General features: G+C 43.3%; 1 protein-coding gene across 2 annotated transcripts in view; it reads right to left on the bottom strand.

The window, feature by feature from the left end:
* Window positions 1–10,499: 10,499 nt before the first annotated feature.
* Window positions 10,500–25,750, bottom strand: part of SP3 (Sp3 transcription factor) — a gene marked incomplete at its 5' end in the record, with an annotated part of 25,445 nt that continues 10,194 nt past the window's right edge. For both annotated transcript variants that reach the window (XM_083707507.1, XM_083707506.1), the window contains 4 exons: window positions 10,500–12,230; window positions 13,086–13,282; window positions 13,611–13,803; window positions 22,928–24,281. In XM_083707507.1, coding sequence (XP_083563633.1) covers window positions 11,914–12,230; window positions 13,086–13,282; window positions 13,611–13,803; window positions 22,928–24,281 — 2,061 coding nt within the window. In that variant the 3' untranslated portion in view covers window positions 10,500–11,913. The remainder of the gene's footprint in view (window positions 12,231–13,085; window positions 13,283–13,610; window positions 13,804–22,927; window positions 24,282–25,750) is intronic.

Below are 25,750 nucleotides of genomic sequence, written 5' to 3'. Positions count from 1 at the left end.
TGCCCCCAGGGCCGGTGAAAAGGACCAGCGAAGGGTGTTGACCTTCATCCAAGAAATCCAATAAAAGTCTTTGGTTCTCCTCTGTCAAGACGAAGCGATTCCACTTTTCAGCCTTCAGCTTAAAGGACTTGAAAGCCTGCTCCTTGATGAGATCGATGCGCTCATCTTTGGTCAAAGTAGAATTCAAGTTGAGGGGAAGGTTTAGGGCAGTGTTGGGGAAGGAATCAGAGCTGCTGTGGGCTGCCGATCCCAACATGCTGGACCTTTCTAGCCGACGGCTGTGGCTAAGGGGAGAAGGAAACATTGTGCAATGGAGGCGCAGCTAGGAATCGTTCTCTCTCTGCAGGACAAATCCGAAAAACCGGCACCTCAGTAGCTTCCGTGACAAGGTCTACTGGTAGGGGTTATAAATGCCATGCTGTTCTCAGTGGCTTCCAGACAGCAGAAGCAAGCAAATGGGTGCAATAGCTTTCAAACTCCTAAAAAACCAAGAACGATCCTCCTTTGCCCACCTATGCAGTGTAACCTACTCCAAGAAAGGCACAGCAGTAAATGGATCTTCCTTGTGCGTGAGAGAGAGTGACAGCTGAAATGCAAAAGGCCTTTTGGTAACTGCAACCTGAGCAAAACAGCCGCCTTGGGTTGCACTGTTTCTTTTATAAGTATGGGGTCATTTGTTCATGAAAACAATGGAGAGGCCTTCTGCTCACCAATGGGTAATTATTGCAGGATCCTCCTGCAAACAGAAAGCCAGGACCACATTGAACCCATCGCTCAGAGAGCTCAATAAAAGTTTGAAAAACCGTCCTGTAATTAGGTGAATCGGATGCACAATGCGGCAGCTAGACTGGTGACTGGGAGCGGCTGCCAAGACCACATAACAGCGGTCCTGAAAGACCTACATTGGCTCCCAGTACATTTCCAAGCACATTTGAAAGTGTTGGTGCTGCCCTTTAAAGCCCTAAACGGCCTCAGCCCAGTATACCTGAAGGAGCGTCTTCACCCCCATTGTTCAGCCCAGACACTGAGGTCCAGTAGCAAGGGCCTTCTGGCAGTTCCCTCACTGAGAGAAGTGAGGTTACAGTGAACTAGGCAGAGGGCCTTCTTGGTAGTGGCGCCTGTCCTGTGGGACACCCTCTCTTGAGATGTCAAAGAGATAAACAACTATCTGATTTTCAGAAGACATCTGAAGACAGCCCTGTTTCGGGATGATTTTTATGTTTGATGTTTTATCGCACTTTCAATATTCTGTTGGGAGCTGCCCAGAGTGGCTAGGGAAACCCAGCCAGATGGGCAGGGTATAAGTAATAAATTATTATTATTATTATTATTATTACACATTTAAAATGGGGTGGAGAAAGGTTTGGGAGGCAAACAGGGCTCTTCTAATGAGGGATGCATGCAGCTCAGGTCATGCAGCTCTTAATCTTGGCTATTAAGCCATCAAGCATAACTGGAAACCAACACAGACATGAATATTTGCACAGGGGGCAGAAATTCCAGGACCCATTTCAAAACCATTATTTGTCACATGCGTATCAGTCTTTGCATTTTCATGAGCAAAAATGCCTTTCATCAGCAAGAACTCACACATGTCCAACAGAAAAATATGCATCCCCATTCAATAGTCAAGTTACAGATCCCAGAACAAATTTAGGCCGCGATCCTATACCACTTCCCTGAGAGTAAGCTCCACTGAACTCAACAAGACTTCCTTTTGAACTGACTTGCACCATAAACCAGGCATTGTTCTCTTCTCAGTATATTGTTCTCTTCTCCCCAGCCCTGGCCTGAATGCTTTTCCTGAACCTACAACCTAAGTGCTTTCTCTTTTGAAATTTCACACAAACAAAATTCCACACAGAATTAGGTGTTTTGTGTCAAATTATAGGTTCCTCAAGGACGCGAGTGGCGCTGTGGGTTAAACCACAGAGCCTAGGGCTTGCTGATCAGAAGGTCGGCGGTTCAAATCCCTGCGACCGGGTGAGCTCCCATTGCTCAGTCCCTGCTCCTGCCAACCTAGCAGTTCGAAAGCACGTCAAAGTGCAAGTAGATAAATAGGTACCGCTCCAGCGGGAAGGTAAACAGTGTTTCCGTGCGCTGCTCTGGTTCGCCAGAAGCGGCTTAGTCATGCTGGCCACATGACCTGGAAGCTGTAGGCCGGCTCCCTCGGCCAATAAAGCGAGATGAGCGCCGCAACCCCAGAGTCGGCCACGACTGGACCTAATGGTCAGGGGTCCCCTTTACCTTCACATAGGTTTCTCAGCAAACATCTTACCTCTTTTTTTAAAAAAGCCAATTAATTTTTTATTAGTTTTTCAAATTTTAAACAAATTAACAACAAATTAATTTGAACTGAACGCCAATTTAAAAATTGACTTTCCGCCCCGCCTCAAAAATTGCTTCTTTCCTCTCCCTCCTTTGCTGCTCACAGTAAAATACCTTTTCCTAATTTCTAATACTTTTCCATCCATTCCTGTTTCCATCAACTGTGCATGTTCAATTCCTGTTGAGACGTTTAGCTGACCATTTCTCCAATTAATCATATAGACTTAATCTTCCTTCATTGATCCATCTAAATCATTATTCATAATTTTAAATCATATCTCCTCTAGTGCAGCTTAAGTAACTTGATTAAGTAAGTGTCTTATCTCAATGGTTGCAATCATGTGAATACAATTGTCACAGAACAGGTGTACATGATTGTATAAAGGTAAAAGTGCTCCCTGCACTTAAACGCTTATTCCTACTTAGTAAGGCACAGACCTTTTGGAAAGATACTTACATGGGGTAACATCTTGGGGACCCTTCAAACTAGTATTTTGTGTGAGGGGGTATATTCTGTAACATGTCCTTAAAAAAAGAAATTAATTGATTTTTCAAATATTATCATATATTAAATGTATGTCACATTTATGCCACAGCAACTCAAAACTTAACAATATTTTAAGCAAAAATCAACCATTTAACAATAACAAATAACCTTTGTTGATTTTCAGATTTTAGAAAAGAAAATGAAAAAACTTGTAAAATACAAAACATAATGTAATGAAACAAGAGGAGGTCATAAGCATATTGTACACCTTTCATATTTTTCAAGGGCACCAGTAAACGCCAAATAAATATTGTTCCCAAATGTTATTTGTTTGCTGTTGTTGTTTAGATCAGAACCATATATTCCAAATGTCCAACAAAGATTGTTGTAATTGTTCCAAAGTGGTCTATGAAATAAAGTCTCACCATGTTGCTTGAAATTAAACTGCTTTTGCTGTGTCACATAAGAGTTTGAAGAAGAAGAGTTTGGATTTGATATCCCGCTTTATCACTATCCAAAGGAGTCTCAAAGCGACTAACAATCTCCTTTCCCTTCCTCCCTCACAACAAACACTCTGTGAGGTGAGTGCGGCTGAGAGACTTCAGAGAAGTGTGACTGGCCCAAGGTCACCCAGCAGCTGCATGTGGAGGAGCGGAGACGCGAACCCAGTTCCCCAGATTACGAGTCTACCGATCTTAACCACTACACCACACTGGCTCCACATAAGGCTCTCGCATGCGGTGTTACTTTTTCTAGTGTCCTGAACTGCTGGCCTACCTGGCAAATAGTCAGTATGTCAGTCCAGTATGTCAGTTCACTCAGTCCAGGGTCAATCCATGTTTCCAAAGCCCAAGCCACACCACAGTCCCACAGAGATGCTGGAAAATCCAAGCTGAGGCCTATCAATGTGAGCAGTTGAGGAGACACAGCCCTCAGCTCTGCTTCCCTGTTGGACTTTGCAGGCTGATTGCAGCACCTGGGCCTGATGAGGCAGGTGACCCTCACCTGCTCCAAGGGAGGAAACACACCCCTCCTGCCAGAGCTAGCGAGCCCCACCTGGCCAGCTAGGGGGCTGGGCTGTGGGCCCTTGCCTACCTCAGCCTCTTGGAGCACCCCTCCCACTGCTCCCTACGCCCCTCTGGCTCTGGTGATGGGTCCTGATGCTCTGGTTCCTGTGCACTGACCCCCAAAGCAGAACTGAAACCAACAACGACCCAGAACATTTATGGTATAAAGTTACAAGGTTTCAGCAAGAAGCTACAGGATTGGCACTGACTGGAGCTTATACAACACAAAACACTGTTGCTGTATGTAGGTTTTATTTTTTTATTTTATTTTTTTTATCTTATACAGTGGTACCTCAGGTTAAGTACTTAATTTGTTCTGGAGGTCCGTACTTAATCTGAAACTGTTCTTAACCTGAAGCACCACTTTAGCTAATGGGGCCTCCCGCTGCCGCCGCACCGCTGGAGCACGATTTCTGTTCTCATCCTGATGCAAAGTTCTTAACCTGAAGCACTATTTCTGGGTTACCGGAGTCTGTAACCTGAAGCGTATGTAACCTGAAGCGTATGTAACTTGAGGTACCACTGTATTTTGGAACTGTACTTCCAGTTTTTTCCCCTTTAATTTTTTGAGGGGCCCCCAAGAGAGTGGGGTCTTAAGCTATAGCTTGTTTAGCTTATATGTAAATCCGGCACTGTACTGTTTAACTGAAATGGATCCCGAATTGGTTTTGTTGCATGGGATAGAATCCAGTCATCCCCTAACCCTGCACAAAGCCCTGTTGCGCTGTTTATTTCTGAGAGCTTGGCAAGCAGCCGGAAGCAACAGGAAACTCTGAGTCACAAAGAAAGGATGTCTGAAGTATGAGATGCTATGATCATGCACAAAGTGACTTGCCATGTCTGTGACGCTAAAATTCAGAGAGGAACTACTCTTTTCTAGAATCCTTGTACTGATTATTGGGGATGATTCCCTAAGGTTGTTTGATTGCAAATCCATGTAATATTTTGCCTTTTCTTTCTCCATATTTCTGTCAATTATATATTTTTTTGGCCTTCTGGGATCTTTATTAAGCTGAATATTTTGTGAGTTGATCTAATTACCAGCCTGATTACCAAACTGCTGAATTTCAGTGTGTATATTTTGTTGTTGTTGTTGTTTAGTCATTTAGTCGTGTCCGACTCTTCGTGACCCCATGGACCAGAGCACGCCAGGCACTCCTGTCTTCCACTGCCTCCCGCAGTTTGGTCAGACTCATGTTTGTAGCTTCGAGAACACTGTCTAACCATCTCATCCTCTGTCGTCCCCTTCTTCTTGTGCCCTCAATCTTTCCCAACATCAGGGTCTTTTCCATGGAGTCTTCTCTTCTCATGAGGTGGCCAAAGTATTGGAGCCTCAGCTTCTGGATCTGTCCTTCCAGTGAGTACTCAGGGCTGATTTCCTTAAGAATGGATACGTTTGATCTTCACTAACTTGCTGCAGAAAATTGGAACAAAGATAATTTTAACAGTTTGCCTTATAACAATACAGTATCTGTCCAACAAGTTTTTCCACTTCAGCTCAGCATTTTGAACTATGTACGTTTGTGGGTCAGTCTGCATGTTCCTCCCTCAAAAACAAACCTAATAGAAAAAGAGTTAAATTTGCTGCATAACAATGCTCAGAACTGGAAAACTTAGTTGGAAGAAAATATTTAACATATTCCATTCTGAAGCCATCTTCAGGGCAAGGAGATCTTACTTATCGTGGTGGCTTTCAATCAAAGCATGTTGTTTGTTTGGTTTAAAAAAAAAACAGAATGAGGGACTGGCATTGCAAAATGTTCAAAACAGATACGGGGTTTTACATTATTATACATAGTTCAATCCAACAACAATAACGAAAACTAAAGAAAGGAAAAGGAAAATTATGCATATTAATCTTCAGAGTTCTTTTTCAGCTGTTTCATCTTTTTCACAAGGTTCAGAAACTGTTTCAAGGGGAGATGGACCAACATAGTGACTGTAAGTCTGTGTTCTCTGGAAATCACTCGTTCACAGGCCTAGCAGTCTGCCAGAGCATTCATTTTGCACAACCGATCAACTTCCTGTCCAAAGTGTTGCATAATAATATGAAAAAGCAGCGCATGTCGATCTGTTCCCTTTGCACAGCTGCCACTATGTCTTCACCCTGCTGATGACACAATATGTTTGGTGAATTCCCCAGAGACACAGGCAATTTTATCCTAGCTTTTTAAAAAAACAAAACAATCAGGCGCTTTTTTCTTCTTCTGTTTTCCATTATTCTGTGTCCCAAAAGCATTTTCTGAAAATGGCCGTATAATAAGTAATACTATATGTAATATGTTGTATGAGATCTCCTACAAATATCACATTCCCACAGTAATACAGAAGCAGCACTCCGGTGTGCAAATCCGTCTTAAATCGCCATATTGATGTTTGCAAGTGTAAACATCAGCTATTCTGCCACTTAGGAAACTCACGACTTGCAGAGTGCATAGCTATTTGGCTGGGTATTGCAGACTCCATGAATAGCCAATGTTTACACAGTACTTACAGTGCATAAAAAACAGCCATGCACCAAGACCCGTGACCTACCCTCTTCAAATAATTTCTCCTTTTATAAACATATGGCTCAGCCTAATGCCACATCAGAATGTGTATTGCAAGCTACCTCTGTGACTTCTACATTACATTTGCTCGGCATCTTCTAAACTTGGCTCAGAACTTATTTCAAAAGGTTAGCTTAATTCTCAAGGGTGATGTTGCAAAATGGCAGCCCAACCTCCTTTCAAAGCTTCTCACAGTTATCAGCAACTCTTTATAAGGAATTAGCACAGTATGGTGTTGTAGACTAAAAACTAGCCCAAATAAACCAAACTGAGAGCTGCATAGGGAATTAGCCTTCCGATCAGTAGATCTGATAGGCTGTTGAAATTGCACTATGTTTGTTTTTAAATCAGAGAACGTTACAATCAAAAAAGGCCTTAAAGGGCATCTCGTCAAACCCTCTTCTCAATGCAGGATCTCCAACGGATGATGAAAATACAGCATCCCTCATGGGGGGCTGCCCAGTTCCTGCTGAATTGCTCCCAGCGAAAGAGAGTGCACTGCTGAACAGCTCTTATCATTTGGATGTTTCTCCTAAGGCAGAGATGAGGAAACTGTGGTCCTTCGGGTGCTATGGGACTTCCTATCAGCCTCAGGCAGCATCAGTGATGGCCGGGGTAATAGAAACTCTGGAAGGCCACAGATTCTCCACCGCTGCATCAGGTTTTGCATCTGCATCTGGGTGTCCACTGCTAACCATTCTTACTGTACCATTTCCAGGAGTTCAAAACTGAGTGCAAAATAAAATAATAAAAAAAGGAAAAGCCAGCTCCCCTAGTGCAAGTTATTGATTGAATGGCTCTGAGATTTTAACATTTAAAATTAAACCTATATAATAATGTCATGGACTCAGTCTGAGTAAGTACATAATAACGTGTCTAATTAAAAAATTAGAATTAATTAACCTTTTCAAAAAAGTAGCCCATTTCAGTGCCCCAGGTAAATATTCAACTAATTAAAGTAAAAATAGGGCAAGAAACAAAGCTATTATTTGCAAATGCATGTTTTGTGCAATGGGGGCTCCTTCAGTGCCATTCCAAGCTGTTAAATAATTATATATTTAGGACACACTGCCTACATCAAAATTGGTATGAAAACATATGGAAAATCTGACAACGTACCACAGTGCAGTTAATTATTAATCACAGCACCTCAGCTATTTCACTCCTTTACCTTTTTTCAAAAAAGGAGGGAGGGAAAGAACAATCGTATTAAGGACTAATCATCAGCCCTGTTTTTCTTCGTTTTTTGTGGAAACCAGGATCACATTAACACATTTTAAAATTGTTAGCACCATTCAGCGACGCAAATTCCACACCCCTGGGGCTGTCACAAGTCCCCAGTTCCTCTCTCGAGATCACAGGCTGCTCAGCAGTCTAAGTGCTATAGAATCCTAATGCACAACATGGCAGAGAGGGATTGTACACCAAAGGGACAAAATGTACCTTCCCTTTGCACTGTGTGTTTTGTGCTTCCGCCTGACTCACAAAGTTCTGCTTGCCACCAGCGCCGCCATTTTGTCTTCCTGTAGAGCACTCTTCTTTATTTCCCCATTGATAGCAACTCACGCACTTTAGTGGCCTTCTGATTTTGGGAGGTGAGAGTCCATTTTGCCTCCTCTCCCCTTGCTGCCTAAAGCTCATTTTAAAAGGACCTCTGACCATTAGGTCCAGCCGTGGCCGACTCTGGGGTAGCGGTGCTCATCTCGCTTTATTGGCCAAGGGAGCCGTACAGCTTCTAGGTCATGTGGCCAGCAGCGCACAGCAACGCCGTTTACCTTCCCACCAGAGCGGTACCTATTTATCTACTTGCACTTTGACGTGCTTTCGAACTGCTAGGTTGGCAGGAGAAGGGGCCGAGCAACGGGAGCTCACCCCGTCACGGGGATTCGAACCACTGACTTTCTGATCAGCAAGTCCTAGGCTTTGTGCTAGCGCCACCCGAATCCAAAGCTCATTTACTTCATCTTATAAAACTTGATGGGAGATATTAACAACTGTATCTGCTCCCAATTGCAGTCGGCTTTGATTTCTTTATCCCATTAGAATACAAGGCAGGAGTGTGACCTACGTGGAGCTAAAGAACAAATCTTATTATGGCGGATGGTTGGGTGCATGGAAGTAGGACAGACGTTATCTGTTCACATGCATACTTCCCAACCTTCTGGGATGCCTGTTGGCCGACACTATTCCATCTATGGTTGGGAGTATTGTTTCTTGCCCCTGCAAGCACTTTTAACAGCAATACACTAGCTCATGTTCTTAAAAGGTAAAGGTAAAGGTACCCCTGCCCATACGGGCCAGTCTTGACAGACTCTGGGGTTGTGCGCCCATCTCACTCTATAGGCCGGGGGCCAGCGCTGTCCGGAGACACTTCCGGGTCACGTGGCCAGCGTGACATCGCTGCTCTGGCGAGCCAGAGCCATACACGGAAACGCCGTTTACCTTCCCGCTGGTAAGCGGTCCCTATTTATCTACTTGCACCCGGAGGTGCTTTCAAACTGCTAGGTTGGCAGGCGCTGGGACCGAGCAGCGGGAGCGCACCCCACCGCAGGGATTCGAACCGCCGACCTTTCGATCGTCAAGTCCTAGGCTCATGTTCTTACACAGAGCCTAATTTTCTTACTGTAAGCACCTCAGAACTGGTAGTGATTTCTGCTTAAATATAACAACCTCCTGAGCATTTCAGCTTCCAATCAGGCATGGAACCTGGACAAACGATGCAGATACCTTGATGAAATTAAGGGTTCAGATCTAGCCAGTGCATCAGTATGAGGCCATCTGACAGAAGGTGGCATAATAATAATAATAATAATAATAATAATAATAATAATAGAGACATCACTTTCCCAACAAAGCTCTGTATAGTTAAAGCTATGGTTTTCCCATTAGTGATGTATGGAAGTGACAGCTGGTAAAGAAGGCTGATCACCTAAGAATTGATGCTTTTGAATTATGGTGCTGGAGGAGACTCTTGAGAGTCCATGGACTGCAAGAAAATCAACCTAGCCATTCTAAGGAAATCAGCCCTGAGTGCTCACTGGAAGGACAGATCCTGAAGCTGAGGCTCCAATACTTTGGCCACCTCATGAGAAGAGAAGACTCCCTGGAAAGGACCCTGATGTTGGGAAAGATGGAGGGCACAAGGAGAAGGGGACGACAGAGGACGAGATGGTTGGACAGTGTTCTCGAAGCCAGTGTTTCCCAACCTTGTGCCTCCAGATGTTTTTGGCCTACAACTCCCATCATCCCTGACCACTGGTCTTGCTAGCTAGGGATGATGGGAGTTGTAGGCCAAAAACATCTGGAGGCACAAGGTTGGGAAACACTGCTCTAAGCTACCAACATGAGCTTGACCAAACTGCGGGAGGCAGTGGATGACAGGAGTGCCTGGCATGCTCTGGTCCATGGGGTCACGAAGAGTTGGACACGACTAAAACGACTAAACAACAACAACAATAATCTTAAATTATTTTAACTTCCTAGAGATTTATTGCTCAACAACCAACTTGACTTGGGAAATTGTGGAGTCATCCTGATTGGACAGGCCCAAGTGGGAAAGGTCCTAGATCAGAATGTAGACACAATCAATGGAGATAATGTGCAACACCCTGGAGAAAGCAGCCAACTAGAAAACCTCTCTTAGTGTATCTCAAAAGGTTTTCAACCTTTTTGTGTCCACGGCTCCCTTGACCAATTGTATTATTTCTGTGGCACCCCTGTGGGGCTCAGGAGCCCAGTTATGCCACTGTTTGCCTACAGAGCTGGCAGCCTCTCACTTTTCCAAACACCCACCCTTGTGGAGTATTCCCTCAGCCTCCTCTCCTCTCTCATTGGGAGTCCTCAGGGCAGCCGCAGCTGTCACCTCTGGTCTCTGAGCTGTCCCACAGGGTCTTGGGAAGCATCCCATCGTCAGCCCACGGGTACCATTCATCTTGGGGAGTTTGAAGCCAGGGCTGCTGCAACAGACAGCTGTTTGGGAGGCAGAAAGCATCAGAGAAGTGCATATAAACCGCAACAGGTCATTTTTCATTCTTACGCAATAGGCCAAGAAAAACCAGAAATCCCAAGTCAAAAGGAAAAAAAAATAGTGTTTTATTAACTACCACACTGTTATAATACATTTTAAACGTACAATAAGGTAGCCTTTAAATTTGAGGTGGTTTGAACAAATAAACAGATTCCCAAATGTTTGTAAATAGTGAACAGGTGTTAATTATTGTTCTTTTCCTTTTCCTTGTAAAATGGGTAGCGCACTTACAGACCGGCTATGCAAATTATGTGTGTACATTTTTTTTCTATTATTGAAAATATAAACAGTAATTAAAAAATAAAAAAGAATTCAGCGTAATAAAAAACATATATGTTTATCACTTAAATGTACTGGATACATACAATTTAAGGAAGAAGCATAAAGGAAAGATGTGGACATTTAAATGTAGAGCTAACCAAAAGCTTGGCAGAAGAAAGCGTTGTAAAAACCCTTATTTCACTATTGACTAATATTAATATAGTTTGGAGTACTGTCCCTGTAGGACTGATTTCTATTATTTGCATATGTTTGTTTTTTAACTGGAAATTTACATGATGGCTTTTAAGGCCCTGGCAGACAGATGTTTTTAGAGACAAGATTAGATAAAAACCAATGTTGAAACGGACACCCCTTAGTTTTTGGTCCTCCAATATTCAAGAAAAGGGCACCTTTAATTTTTGCTTCACCACCCAAAATGCTGCAACCTATTCTCTTTTAAGCCTTTGAATAATTTTAAATATTGGTTATATTGTCCAAATTAGTTACTGAAAAAATATTAACAATACATTATTTTGGCAAAATTAAACCTTTAAACATGGCTTTTCAACAGGATTTAAAAGGTAACTATCCCTAGAGTTCCATGTTAAAATGTACTTCTCAAAATCTTACGAGAGTTATGCTTAAAATATTGTACATAGTTAACCTAATTAAAATAATTAGCTTCAAAATGACAACTTGATGAGCTAAGTAAAGCCTATACAATGAAACATTTGCTTGGAAACTTGATTTGTCAGTTATGCATAATAAAAATTCCAGTCGTCAAGAAAATTACAAAATTTCTTTCTTTATCATAACATGATTTCTTTCACCAATCAACTTTTATCTTACAATAGATAAATACCAACATGTTCTCATTTTTACACTAAACCACAAAGGATTGATGCATTTGATTAGACTACCATTTCCATCGTTAAATTTTTTTTTTTATACAAGTTGGTAAAATTTAATCTCTTCTAGATTCCAAAAGTACCTACAAAACCCATGCAATTTTACCATTTTAATATACTATGGAATATCATACAAAGTAAGGCATTTCAGTGTCATGTATAACCAAGTTACTGTCAATCCAAAAATTTTTGCACATCAATAAAAAGATATCTAAGAACTTAGGAACAATATTCTTCTCACTACTGTATAAAAATAACCACAATTAATAGGTATCTTGTGTAATATTTATTCCATTGTCTCGTTTCCAGAAACAGTAACAAGCTGTAAAGGTATTTCAGCGTTGGTAAGAATATCTTGATTGCTGGTGCCAGAAGTATTAACAGTCCCTATCCCTGAAACAGAACCTTGTTGAATATTAGCAAGGATAAGCGTTGTTCCGCCTGCAGTAATCAAAGTATCCTCCGGCGTCGCTTCTACCGAGGCCAGCACTGTACTGCTAGCGTGAATAGCCTTTTTATTTTGATGCGTTTTAATATGTTTGGCAAGATGGTCACTTCTCATGAAGCGCTTTGAACATTCTGGGCAGACGAACTTCTTTTCACCTGTTGAAAACATAAAAGTCAGAAGCTCTCACACAAAATACCGTCGGGCACATTGTAGCCAAAAGCTTCAGCTTATCTTGGGTTGAAAACTGTGCAGCGATTTAAATGCACTGTTGCGAAAAGGAAGCGACGGCAGGCTAAATTTTGACAGGCAGTCAGATGTTAGCAGCAGTGCTTGCAAGCCATATTTTAACCCGGATTGGTGTTTTGCTCTCCCTCCCCATCCCTGCTGACAGGTGCGAGTCACACAGAGTAAGTGAAGTGAACTCTATTAGAAAAACAGGATCTGCACAGGGGTGCCAGGTCTCGCCCCATGAGGCAGTTTTGTAGACTGAAGGTCCCTGCCTTCCCACATCTTCCTGGGTTCCCTCCTCTCCAGGGTTTTCCCTAAGCAATCTGAGATGGTGCTTGCATGACGCTAATTTATCCTCCGCCCTCTTCATACCTCTCCTGGTTCTGGGGCACTAGCAGGGACGGGAGCTGGTCACAGCCGCAGGAGGAGCTACCTGTGCCTCTTCACCAGCCAGACTCATCTCTGCCTCTTGACCTCCCTCATCCCACTTTCCTGTTTCAGCTTCTGCCTCTGATTCTGGACTGCTCTCTGCCACAGAATCCCCCTGCTCACTAAGCCCTGTTACCACTTCAGCTTCCGACACCTCCTCCTCCCAGACTTCTCCATCTGACCACTTACGGTCATCCCACCACCAATCCCCTGAGGCTCTGAGCCGTCTTCCCATGGGGGTTCCCTAAAGGGTTCCTCCACACCATTCCTCTGCATCCAACCAGTCCACGATATCCGCGCCCTCACAAGGAGTGCGCAAACAAACAATTGTAAAGACGCCAAACGTTGGTAACCTGTATGTGTCCTCCTGTGCCGCTGTAGCTCATCGCTGCGGGTGAACCTTTTCCCACAGAACATCCAAGTACAAATGAATGGACGCTCTCCAGAATGCCAGCGGAGGTGAGCTCTCAGGTGCGATGTCTTCCCGTACACCTTCCCGCAACCAGGTATGTGACAGATGTGCTGTTTCTTCTTCCCCAGATTGGTGCCTCTGTTAAAATACGAACCAACACAAAAGTTCCTCAGCACAGACAGAAACATAGGGACAGTTTGCTGAACTGTAAAGAGGCACATTCCAAACATCTTGGTACACACATTTACAAGGATCAATGGCTCAGAAGCCGCAGGAGCTGTCGCCGCTGAAACCGAGAATCGTAACACAAGCCACACCCCTCAGTCAGTCATTTGTCCGCTCGCACTGAAAAGTACCAGAAGCATGCATTCCCCACAGCTACAGGTGCTGAAATTAATGAGCTCCCTCACTTTTGCCTCATTTATTTTAAAGACATTTACCACGCGGGATGTCAAGGAGTGCGTACCTTCCACCCCCTTCTTTACAATTAGGACAGGTGCAAGCGACTCTTCGCAATCTTTTCCCTTCTTGATGTGGCTGGTCCCCTTCCTCGTCCACCACCTGCACTCTCAAATGTGTCAGATCATTGGTATTCAGTGTAGAATCACCACCAAGCTGCCATTCTTCTGGATCAGGCTCCTCTTCTTTAATCCTGATATCTAAGGAGAAGAAACACAGGGATTAGTTATCTGGCCTATTAAAAACCGAAAGAAGCAACACATAATGATCTCATCCTTTAACCTACTTAGCACTATGTGCATGCCAGTTAAAAAGTCAGGTGCTTTTACTACCTGCCATTGTTATGGCTATCTATACCCCTGTTGCCCAGTCTGCATTTAAGAGTCACGATGATGAGCCACAGGTTTCAGATCACCAATATGGAGAAGTTTCACAGCACCATTAAAAGTTCTTTCTGATGGGGGGAGGAAATACATGCTATATATGCACACCATATTTGACCTGCTATAAAGGTTATTAAGCCACCCAATATGAAATTATCAGGAAAAAAACTGTTAATTGTTTGCACATAAATGCCTTTTGTTGAAAGCAGAATGGAAATTCAAAAAGGCCGAAAGAAAGTTTCAAGAATGCTTGTTTAAAACAACCCTGAAAATTGCTCTTTGCAACATCTATGGGATGTGAACACCACTGAAGTGGAACTGTCTCTGCTGCCCAAACAGTTGTTTTATACAACACGGCATTTCAAAAGTACACCATTTCAAATTGACTGACGTTATGCAAGCAAAATCACAAACTGCAGATATCCTGAAATTAGATCGAATAAGTCGTCTTGAACCAGTACTTGCAGCAGTAAGGATTTCTGGGTTCCAGGGAGCAGGGTTAGAAACTCAAATATATAAGCTAGGCGCCAAATGGCTCCTTAAACCAAGGTTACCATCACCAAAACAGTATAACTAGTTAACATTTTTGGGGAAGACGGCAAATACTTTTCAATGGCTGTGATTGGTTATCAGTTAAACATCTGGCTAGTTCAGATGACAATCTTCAGCTAGGTTAAGAACTTAAAGAACTTAAAGAAGAAAAGTCACTTGATCCAGGGGCAGTCTACATATATATTGGCCTATTCCGACCTCTTTTTCTTAATGGTGACATGGATCATACATAACGTAAGAATATTCACAACGGGGGGGGGGGGGAGCACCAGTAAGTGAAGACAAGCTACAACAATCACCGTATTTTTCGCTCTATAAGACACACTTTTCCCTCCTAAAAAGTATGGGGAAATGTGTGTGCATCTTATGGAGTGGATGCAGGCTGCATTGCTTTTGCTGAAGCCAGAACAGCAAGAGGGATTGCTGTTGATTCAGAATCAACCGCCCCTTTTTTCCCCTCTAAAAACTAGGTGCATCTCATGGTTGGGTGTGTCTTATAGAGCGAAAAATACGGTAGCTACAACGCTCACTGCTCCTGCTCAGGCTGCACAGAAAAAGCATTTTGGTCCCTGAAATTCATTCCAATTGTGCAGATAAAATACAACTGATAGAATTCTATAGGAATGGGGTATTAGCGTGTGAAAACAAGTCAAGATCCAATGAACCCCCCCAGGCATGCACCTCCAGTTGGTGGTGCCCATCTTCACTTGGTTGCAAGTGGCAGACAGTCAGGTGCAAAATGCTCCTGGCGCCTGGCTAATTTCTAACACTGCTAGGGAGAGCAGGGGAATGCCAGAAGCCAAGCTGGCTAAATATGAAATCACTACTTCCTGGGAAGATACAGCCAAAGCAAAGCTGCCTCTATGGTTGTGGCACTCGCACTGGTAAAAGAAAGGGCAATTCGCATGCATGCAAAGTTTGCTCCTTGCTTCCTATATACTTCTTCTGCCTGGCATTTTCTGTTTAGCACCTGTTCGATTCTTCGCTGCTAACAGAAGATTCAGAACCACGTTAAACCCCAGCTTAAGGCTTTATCAGTGATGATTGTGGGGTTGAGCTCTACTTCTTTCATGACTCTGCACTGTGGAGTTGGGGAAAAAGTGAAGATTGAACCAATGCCCATCCAATCCACGGGAAAGCCAAACACAGGAAAGATATGCTGTTGTTACTCCTAACGAAGAACAATAATGTAGATGCCAGTAGCAGGTTTTCGGCTGCTACGATGGTGCCTGGATTTTTCCACCCAAAAGGCTTTTTAAAATCTCATTGAGAAACCCAGACTGTTCCCCTTACTTGCATTTATAAGTAGTAAGATAGCCGTGAGACTCTATTTTTTTGTCTATTACCAATCATATTTACCACTAGCCTCAGATGCAGCTTCCTTGATAATGCACTCTCTGCCCTTAAATGTCAGTTGCTTAATAAGTTACTTTCTGCAACTCAAAGCTGCTGAAAGTTTGAAAAGCACTCAGAAATAAAAATCATCCTAAGAGTACTGCTAATTTATGGTACCATTTGCTAGCAAATGGCCTGCAAATGGAATTCCAAGAAGAAAAATTACAAACTGACAAGAAACCAAGTCCAAGAAATATAGCAGCAATAATTTTGGGGAGGGGTGAGAGATAATATAATTGTTACAGGCATTTGTTTGGTTAACATATGGCAAACGGGTTCAGCTCAATCACTTACCTAGAGAGGCAACCAGTGCTAATAATCTTCCTGTTTGTATGTTTGGTTTTGAAACCAAAACTTCCAGATATGGTTCAAAAATCATACTTGGGCTGTTTCTTCTGCAGTGCAATTCTATATACTGAGAAGGAAGTTCCATTTTATTCAATGGGGCTTAACTAAATTGCAGTCTTAGATGTGCCAAAAGAAGTCTCATGTAGGCACCTAAAGTGTGCTAGTTTCTGATTTTCTCTTCGTGGGACAGTTCCTCACAAGATATTGCATTTCGAACATGGCCAAAGAAAGCAAAGAATGGTTGCTCTATCTCCTGAATTTGCCTTAACACCAGGTACAAACTACTGATATGGCTGCCCCCCATAACCCCGTAAATAAAGGGACAGTCGTAATATGTCTTGTTCCATTTATCGTTTGAAATATAAGAGTGATTCAGATAAGCCGTAGCTCAATAAAAGTTAAAAAGTATTGATCAGGGGAAGAGACAAAGCAGGTTTCAAACTAGAGCAATTAGGTAAAATTGCGGTTTGCTCCTATGCAAGTGGGTGCAGAAATACTCTTCTAGAGGCAAAAATTCACTTTCCTTCCTCAATTTGTTAAATAGTATTAAGAAAATTCTGGACATGCACTATTGGTGCGGGCAAACATCTGGGACCCAAAATATAGCAATCCTAGGCACACACCAGGCTTTTGAAACTTATCTTCTGACTGCAGCTGTTTTGTTTGTGCTGATTCAAATAACGAGAAGGAAGACCTGAAGTTTCAGGGGTGGTTTTTCAGATGCCGCGGAAGTGTAAAGAGAGGCTCATCTTGTGCGGCTCGAAATCCGCTTGCACAACAAACATCTGTACATTTATCACATACTACGGCCACACTCATTTATTTCGCAGTTTATACCTTGGGGGGGGGGGTCAAGGCAAATCCAGGAGATAAGAGCAGCCATTCTTTAAAACTTCATTGCTTTATTTGGCCAGGGTCCCAAAGTATGCATGCACTGAAGTTTCCCATGGGACCAGAACAGAATGTTGGGAGGGGCTATAGAGGCAAAGGAAAAACCAGCATCTACTCTGGAAGCATCTTGGAGGCATATATGAACCTTGCCATTTATTTCACCTTCTGAGCTGTCCATTTTTATTTTTATTTTTTAAAAGGCTAGATCTTTCAATCACTAGTAAAAGTTGTCCTTCTCGGAAGGAAGAACTTGCAAGTGATGTAGACGGAAACAGGCAACGCGTAGCCTAGTGCTGCTTCTTGTGCCTATTAAGCCGTTTTCTTGCCTGGAGAGCCTGCGCAGACTTCTGAGTCGCTCCTTTGCTTTACAGGCAATTCTTCTGGTAAAATTTAGCCTCACTGCTGTTATCTCGTGGCCTTATGATGTCCAGGCTCAGATTTTTCAAAAGATTAAACTGAAAGGAGACTTTCACTAGGTGTTGCTTATTTTCATAGTGCTGCAGAGATCCTGTCCAACGATTCCCTCCATACCTTACTCTTAAAGGTACTGGTACTCTCTTAAGATTTGGACCCGGCAATGCTGCACATCTTGGGCTCCCTGTTCATTCTGCTCTCTTGCCTATGCACTACAGTACCTAGAAATAGCTCAAAGCCACAGCAGTACCTAGGCCCTGTATAAGCCCAACTTTGAATATAGCCTTTTTTCCCAGCCTTATGTCTCTACTAATTATTGTAGCCCTTTAGCACTATTTTTTTATAATTAAAAGGTAAAGGTAAAGGTACCCCTGCCCGTACGGGCCAGTCTTGACAGACTCTGGGGTTGTGCGCCCATCTCACTCAAGAGGCCAGGGGCCAGCGCTGTCCGGAGACACTTCCGGGTCACGTGGCCAGTGTGACATCGCTGCTCTGGCGAGCCAGAGCCGCACACGGAAACGCCGTTTACCTTCCCGCTGGTAAGCGGTCCCTATTTATCTACTTGCACCTGGAGGTGCTTTCGAACTGCTAGGTTGGCAGGCGCTGGGACCGAGCAGCGGGAGCGCACCCCGCCGCAGGGATTCGAACCGCCGACCTTTCGATCGGCAAGTCCTAGGCGCTGAGGCTTTAACCCACAGCGCCACCTGCGTCCCTTATAATAATCACTTCCTACCATGCCAAATGGGCTCTTCACATTTTGCTTTCTGCATTTGAGGGCAATTCCTAAGAAATTTAGGGCTGTATTCACTTACAAATCCTAAATAGATGTAAGACAGAGGAGTTTAGTGAATAGGTGGGTGTAGAAGGTTCAGACCTATAGGTACATCTACAGCATAACCGATAGAATTGTGTTTGTTTTGAGAAAATAAAGACAATTTGAAATTAAACAAAACACTGTATATTTTTAAACAGTCCCTATTCCATGGAAGTAGGATCCATACTTGTGAGGTTCTAAATCACAGAAATTTCCAAATCCAGAACTGGGAAACAGATGGCAAATCAGTGAAACCCATGCAAAGATAAATGTCAAATGTCCATGCAAGTGACTACTGATTTGAATTAAGCATTGAACTGAACATTTATACCTTTCCAGGGTTAGTTTGGTCAACAACTGAGCAAGTACTTTAGATAATTAACTATGATTGTATAACCCTTAACTGGGCAGGATGGGAAGGAAGGAAGCTACGGTTGGTGACAATGTTTACCCTCGTCAATGGACATTATGTAAAGCTGACCAAGCCTTGACAATAATGGATGATTTAAGCCAGGCTGATCACTAGACCACCAACAATTCAGTACAGTAATGCTTCCTTTGATTGGCTAAAGGCAGCCAAGAACTCTTTCCTATCCATAATACAGTGTCTCCTGATAGCCCGTTATCTCAGCTCATTTCTGGAAAAAGACTTCACACCAATAGCTTATGGTGTTTGATCCAAGACTGGCACAGAAGCACCCACAGTTGCTACTGGAGGAGCTGTTAGCATAAGGGGAGAAAAGTGCCCCACTTATGCTAGCATTAGGGGATGCACAGTATTACAGTCTTGATCAAAGGATTCATTTCAATGAGTCTGATCTGCTACAGAGGATTTTCGACTATTCCCCCCCCCCCTCTGCCCCGTGCAACCTAAAGGGTTGGAGGACTCTTAAGAGCAACATGGGAGGTGATGCTCAATGAAAATTATTTCCTCCAACTTCCTCAAGTGCGAGCCTACTCTGGTTTGGAGATCCTTCTGCGACTGGAATAAGGCCTTCCATTTTTTTCGAACGGGCACATCTTGATCCAACCCAATATGCACATTTCATTCTTAGATAAATCAAAGAGTGAGACAATTTGCAATTCTTTCCACTTGTTTTAGCCCTGATTAGAGTTCTCGTTAGAGGGACGCGGGTGGCGCTGTGGGTTAAACCACAGAGCCTAGGACTTGCCGATCAGAAGGTTGGTGGCGGGGTGAGCTCCCGTTGCTCGGTCCCTGCTCCTGCCCACCTAGTAGTTTGAAAGCATGTCAAAGTGCAAGTAGATAAATAGGTACCGCTCCGGCGGGAAGGTAAACAGCATTTCCGTGAGCTGCTCTGGTTCGCCAGAAGCGGCTTAGTCATGCTGGCCACATGACCCAGAAGTTGTACTCCGGCTCCCTCGGCCAATAAAACGAGATGAGCGCCGCAACCCCAGAGTCGGCCACGACTGGACCTAACGGTCAGGGGTCCCTTTACCTTTACCTAGAGTTCTCGTTTCAATATTCCACCCAGAAACAGCTCTATTATTGCCTGTTATTGCTCCAGGAATGCATACTTACACAGGCAATAACCAAGCAAACAGCAATGTGCAAAGGTGTGGGGAAGAGATTAACATTTCATTTGTAGAAAAAATATTTACACCACTAATAATTTCGGGTTAGCTTAGTTCTTATCTCTATACTAGTGCTGAGGGACATCAACATGGCACGGGGGGGGGGGGCACACTAACCAAGGCCTTTCCCTGTGCCCACAGCATCCCTTTCTTGTGCCCCTTGAAATCTCCTGGCTTAGTCACAGGTAAGCTTTTGCTCCTCACCTGTGATGTCCCCTCCCCTCCAAAACATCCCTTATGCCACAATACAATTAGGCTTGAAAGGAGCCCTCTTTCCCTAGCTTTCTCTTGCACACACCTCTGTCCAAAACTCCCCCCAAAGCCAAAAAAATCACTTGAAATAAGCATTTTTATTGGTTGCAATGGGCTTTATAAAAACCTAATTGTTGCAGTGGGGCATCTTCCTGGAGTTTACAAATGAGGATGGGGAGTTACACCCCGCCCTCCGCAAGTTGCGCTCTGCAGGACATTCACTTCCCATTAGGCCTGAAAAAAGCTAAAATACTTTGTTCAAATCTAACTGCCAGGAGTTTGGGGGAGAGAGAAAGAGCATGTGGCGCGCATGCCAGCATTACCGCGGGGTAGGCATGTCTGTACCACTGCAGTGCGTATGCATGTGTGTGTTTTTTGCCCATGGCAGTTTCTTAGATTTCCTGCTACATCGCACCAGGGAGATTATCCTTATTCTTTATTTTCGTTTTCAAAGTAGTTAATGCAATATGGAAAGGAATGACCACATTTCCCAACTACCACTTAATGAGGCTCTTTGTTTTCACTATCCAAAAAAAGAGGTGGCTCTGACATAAAACACTACTAAATCTAGTACAGTTGTTAAAGAAAACACTATGGACTATCCTTGTAACTGCAGCTGGTTTATATGGCAAAGGGATATCCAACATTAACTCAGCACTGAACTTCCATCCGTAAATGATCTAAGTGTTTTACCGATATATGTTTGCTGGGGCACCTGCAGAGAATTCCAAATTCTACCTATCTGTGCATATCCAGACCAATAGCTATGCTGTTAGGTGGCATTCAGAAGAAACGGCTTTAACTTAAGTGCATGCAAGGGCTGGAATATGCCCAGTGGTTAGCTTGTTCTTTATATAAATGAATGGCTTTGTAACATTCTGCAGAGTTTCTAAAGTGGTTTGCCATTTGGCATTGGGGGTGGGCAGGGGCTGATAATCTAGAAACACAAGCCTGGGTTCCACTGAACATGTCTTTCTCTTTGGATCCTGGCTACTATTTACATATGCAAGGTAAAACAAGAGCCACAAATCAAGTAGGGGTTCATTTCTTCGTATTTAACGATCTTCAGCCTCTAAATAAATTCTCAAGGGGGTGTGGGTTATGTAAGCCACTCATTAGGCCTCTCGGTTCATAAGGTTACTGAGAATTTGTACAGTATTAATTTCTTTGGGTTGTATCTAATTGTGTCGTGGAAGGAGTAAGAGTCTTTGACCTAGCAGAGACCCCAGTGAACAGAAGGGGGTGGCAAAATTTCCCCTTTAGTCTCCCATATCACCTTCCTCTAATCCCCCCAAAGCAAATTGGGGTGGAGGGCAGAGAAGCTGAAGGGAAGAGGAAAAGAGAACTGGTAAATAAATCCCTTCCTTCTATTAGCACAGGGCTTCTCAAACTTGGGTCTGCAGCTGTTTTTGGACTACAACTCCCAGCATGCCTAGTTACCAGGAGCAGTGGTTATGGATGATGGGAGTTGTAGTCCAACAACAGCTGCAGACCCACGTTTGAGAAACAAGGCAATTAGCAGAAACATTCACTGGATTAAAAGCCCTTCCATGGATGGAGAGGAATGAATAGATTCCACTCTTCAACTGCAAGAAAATTTTCTCTCTGCCTTTCAAATTGGAATGTCAATGTTACTGGCAAGAGTAATTGATTTGCTCCCACTCTTAACCCAAATTATTTTGCCACTGTACTGAAAACCAAGAAACTGAATTGTACTTTTGTCAAAACTCAAGCCTTCGATCAGTAAATGAACCCATTAACCATCAGTATTTCCTTCTGGATTTAACACCTTCCTCCTTGTACAATATTGCACATTCTTTGGATTCAAAATTTACACTACAATTTGCACTGCTCTTGCTTAATGTAGTACTGTCGACGGAAAAAACTGCAGTCTGAACCCACGCTTCAAAATTTGCATATAGGCTCTGGTACAAGTTTTGGCCGAAGTGTTCTGTAAAAGCCAGCAACAAGTATTGCAAAGTTTGAGTCTCAGCAACTCTTCTGATATCGGGCTCATTTTCAAAACACGTCAAAGTTGCTCCACAAATCAGTAGAGCAGCTAAGTTATATGGCAGGTGCTAAACTGGATACCATATAGCATCATTTGTATTGTTTAGCCCAATTGATCTTCATCCGTCAAAACTTGTCCAAGGTTTTTTGAAAACCTCTGCACTACAAGCCAATGAACAACTAACCTTATCCGTGTTGTCTTGCCATTGTTATAGATCTAGTACTTCATACAATTAGATTTATAAAGGAAATTACTAAACCATGGGAGGCATCCAATGATATTCACTGGTGGGCAAAATGGTACTTGCAGTTTCTCTTCTTCCCCCTCCAGCCCCCATTGGTCCCCCCATAACTTCTTATAGAGGGTCCCTCCACTCCTCTGGAGAAACCCTGGTGCATCAGAAGCAGCCCACTCACATTCATGTTGCATCTCATCTCTGACATTTATAATCATTTGAAACATAAAGTTCAGAAAAATGAATTTCAGACATCGCAGATATAACCAGTTTAAGGAGGGCAAACTAAACTTGACATTTCAGAATTTCTTAGGAGAATAGCAGCACAAAGTCTTGTATTCTTCCATGAACCCCCAAAAATATTGTGAACGTTTATGAATGTTAAAAGCATAAAAGGGACTAATTTCACAAAGACGCATTATAATGATATAAATACCTGCAGGACTGTCGGCATTTTCTCCTGAGTGCAGCTGAATGCCACCAGAATCTATGGAATTTATTGTAACTGTCTGTAGATTTGGCAACTGAGCAGTACTTAGGCTAACAGGAGTCGAAGTCAAGCCCCCGCTTGCTGCAACTTGACCCAGAGTGAGCGTCTGCACAGGGGTCAACGTTATTTGTTGGCCAGGGGCATTCTGCAGCTGCAAGTTCTGCAAGTTCTGCACTCCTTGCACTTGAAACGTCTGCCAGGTTATCTGCCCAGATGGGGTCACTGTCTGCGCCTGGATTAAAAACGTCCCAGGGTTCAACTGAAGCTGAAGATTCTGCAAAGCCTGTTGCGATATACCTTGGCCAGCTTGCACCCCGTGGATTGTCTGCTGCGCGATACCTTGTACAATTTGGGCTTGACTGGTTGTTTGCTGAGACTCCTGAAGCTGTATGTGCTGCACAATAGGCTGTGCTGTGGAGACCTGAATATTCTGAGCCTGTGTCTCTTCCGAGACAGATGTTTGGATATAATTTCCCTGAAGATCAGAACTGTGTACTTGCCCAGTATTAGTAGACAGGCTGTTTGCATTCTGCTCCAATATACTGGTACTGTCTATAGTTACAGGCAGTTGTGATGAAGAAGATGTTGGCACAAATAAGTCTGTATCGGTGGTGGTTTCCGTCATTTCAGGAGAAACCTGCTCAGCAGTCCTATCAGAAGTGTCCGAACTATCCATCGCCTGTGAAGTACTTATCAAATGCCCATCGGCATTAATGCCTGCAGTCATGGTTTGAGAACCACTTAGTCCCAGAGAATCTAGATCAACACTATTGATGGGAACAAAAGCAATATTTCCCGGCAGTCCAAGAGGAACGTTAGCAACTACCTGTGCTTGCCCAGGGAAAGACGAACTGCCAATGGTAACCCCTTGGACTTGGCCAGTCTGTGACAATATATTCTGAATATTACTAGAAGATGTTCCAGAGGCAATGATGGTTTGATTGGAGCCAGGAATGATTTGAATTTGACCGGTTTCTTGATTTACACTACCGTTGTCAGAAGAGGCTGCAAAACCAAGCTGAACTTGTTGGCCATCAGCTGTCTGAATCTGGGGTATTACTTGATACTGGACATTGGGCACTGCGCCGTTTGACGAATCCGATCCAGATGCAACAGAAAATATCTGTTGATTCTGCAAACTCTGTAGGGGAAGAACATATTGCCCACTTGAAGTTACTGTGGCGGTCCCCGGGATCTGTACTATATTGCCAGCTTCATCTTTGATAGTTGTTGGCGTAGCAGACAGCACCTCCCATCTATTTGGAGTTCCTGCTAACTGTACAGATGACAAATCCCCTGCCTGAACAGAAGCAAAAAGAACAGAAAATCAAGACATGTAGATTTTACAAGTTAGATTACATACAAACTGTAAATCAATACATTGCAAACATACATGCGATTTACAACTTCCATGCAACCTGGACTCAAATGCACTTAGAACTAATTTACCTCAGTAGGCCTGAACGCACACAGCTCTGTGCTGCATTGTGGCCTTTACCTACCATTTCAACATACTGTTACATTACTCTAGTACGCTGAAGGTTAATCGCCGGACAATCAACGGTTGAAAAACATCAAGAAACCCACATCAAGTATTTTATCTTTTCGACACCGGATCTTCCAATGCTAATTCATTATGCTGATCTTTGATAAAACCATTCTAACCATTCTAACAATTTAAGTCCCCTCCGTAAATGTGTCACTCATGAATTTTAGGTTGGCTGCTATGAGTTACACGAATATACATACATACACACAGAGAGAGAATTCAGTTCTCATGGTCAAAAGAATATTTTGCATGTATACAATATTTCCCCTTTTCTGTCCTCCAGCCCCACCTCTTTGAACTGAGCTGGATGCCCCTCTACAGAGCCCTTAGAGTCAAGGGCTACACAAGAAAGAACTAATATATATAATTGATCCAAATAGGGAAATTTATAATATACTTGACTAAGAAACAATGAGTAAGCGTTGAAATTTTGATATATAACCTTATTTTCACATTGTAAACAGCTGCTAATTCCTAGATACTTTACGGGAACAATTCTATCCTTTGCATCCCATGGACTTCCCTCTCCACGAGGGCCTCCTTGTCACAGTGGCAGAAAGCTCAGCTGCCATTGTTCCTCTGCCAGCTGTACTGTGACTGCAGTTAGGGAGCTGGGGAAGATTCATGTCAGGGACACTATAGATTCAGAGGCCTGTCCATTTCCAACAGGTTGATTAGAGAAGAAAACCTATATACCATTTAATATACAGTCGGACCTTGGAAGTCGAACGGAATCCGTTTCGGAAGTCCGACTTCCAAAATGTTCAGAAACCAAGGTGTGGCTTCTGATTGGCTGCAGGAAGCTCCTGCAGCCAATCAGAACCCGCATCGGACATTCAGGTTCCAAAGAAAGTTTGCAAACCGGAACTCTCACTTCCGGGTTTGCAGCATTCGGGAGCCAAAGCGTTTGACTTCCAAGGTACAACTGTATACGTTTACAATTTACTATATACATTTCTGGATGAAATGTAGTTCTATTTTTAGAAAGCAAAATGCGGAGCCTTCTGTGCCCTGGCTGGCCCAAGCCCAGCGAGGCTTAGGAAGTGGCAGTTTTTCTGTCACAGACTCTTCCCTTCCACCCAACCACACCACTGACCAGGTTTGCTCTGCCCAATGTTTCATGAAGAACATGTGCTGATCAGCACTAGAAGGTGGTACTAATTCATTTTGGAGATTATGGAAAAAGAGTACTAAATTAATTCGTGACAGACAGAAAGCAT

The sequence above is a fragment of the Podarcis gaigeae genome, assembly GCF_964106915.1.
Source record: "Podarcis gaigeae genome assembly, chromosome: 1".
Lineage (NCBI taxonomy): Eukaryota > Metazoa > Chordata > Lepidosauria > Squamata > Lacertidae > Podarcis > Podarcis gaigeae.
Note: the sequence above shows the minus strand (reverse complement) of the source record. Positions and strands in the feature narration are given on the sequence as shown.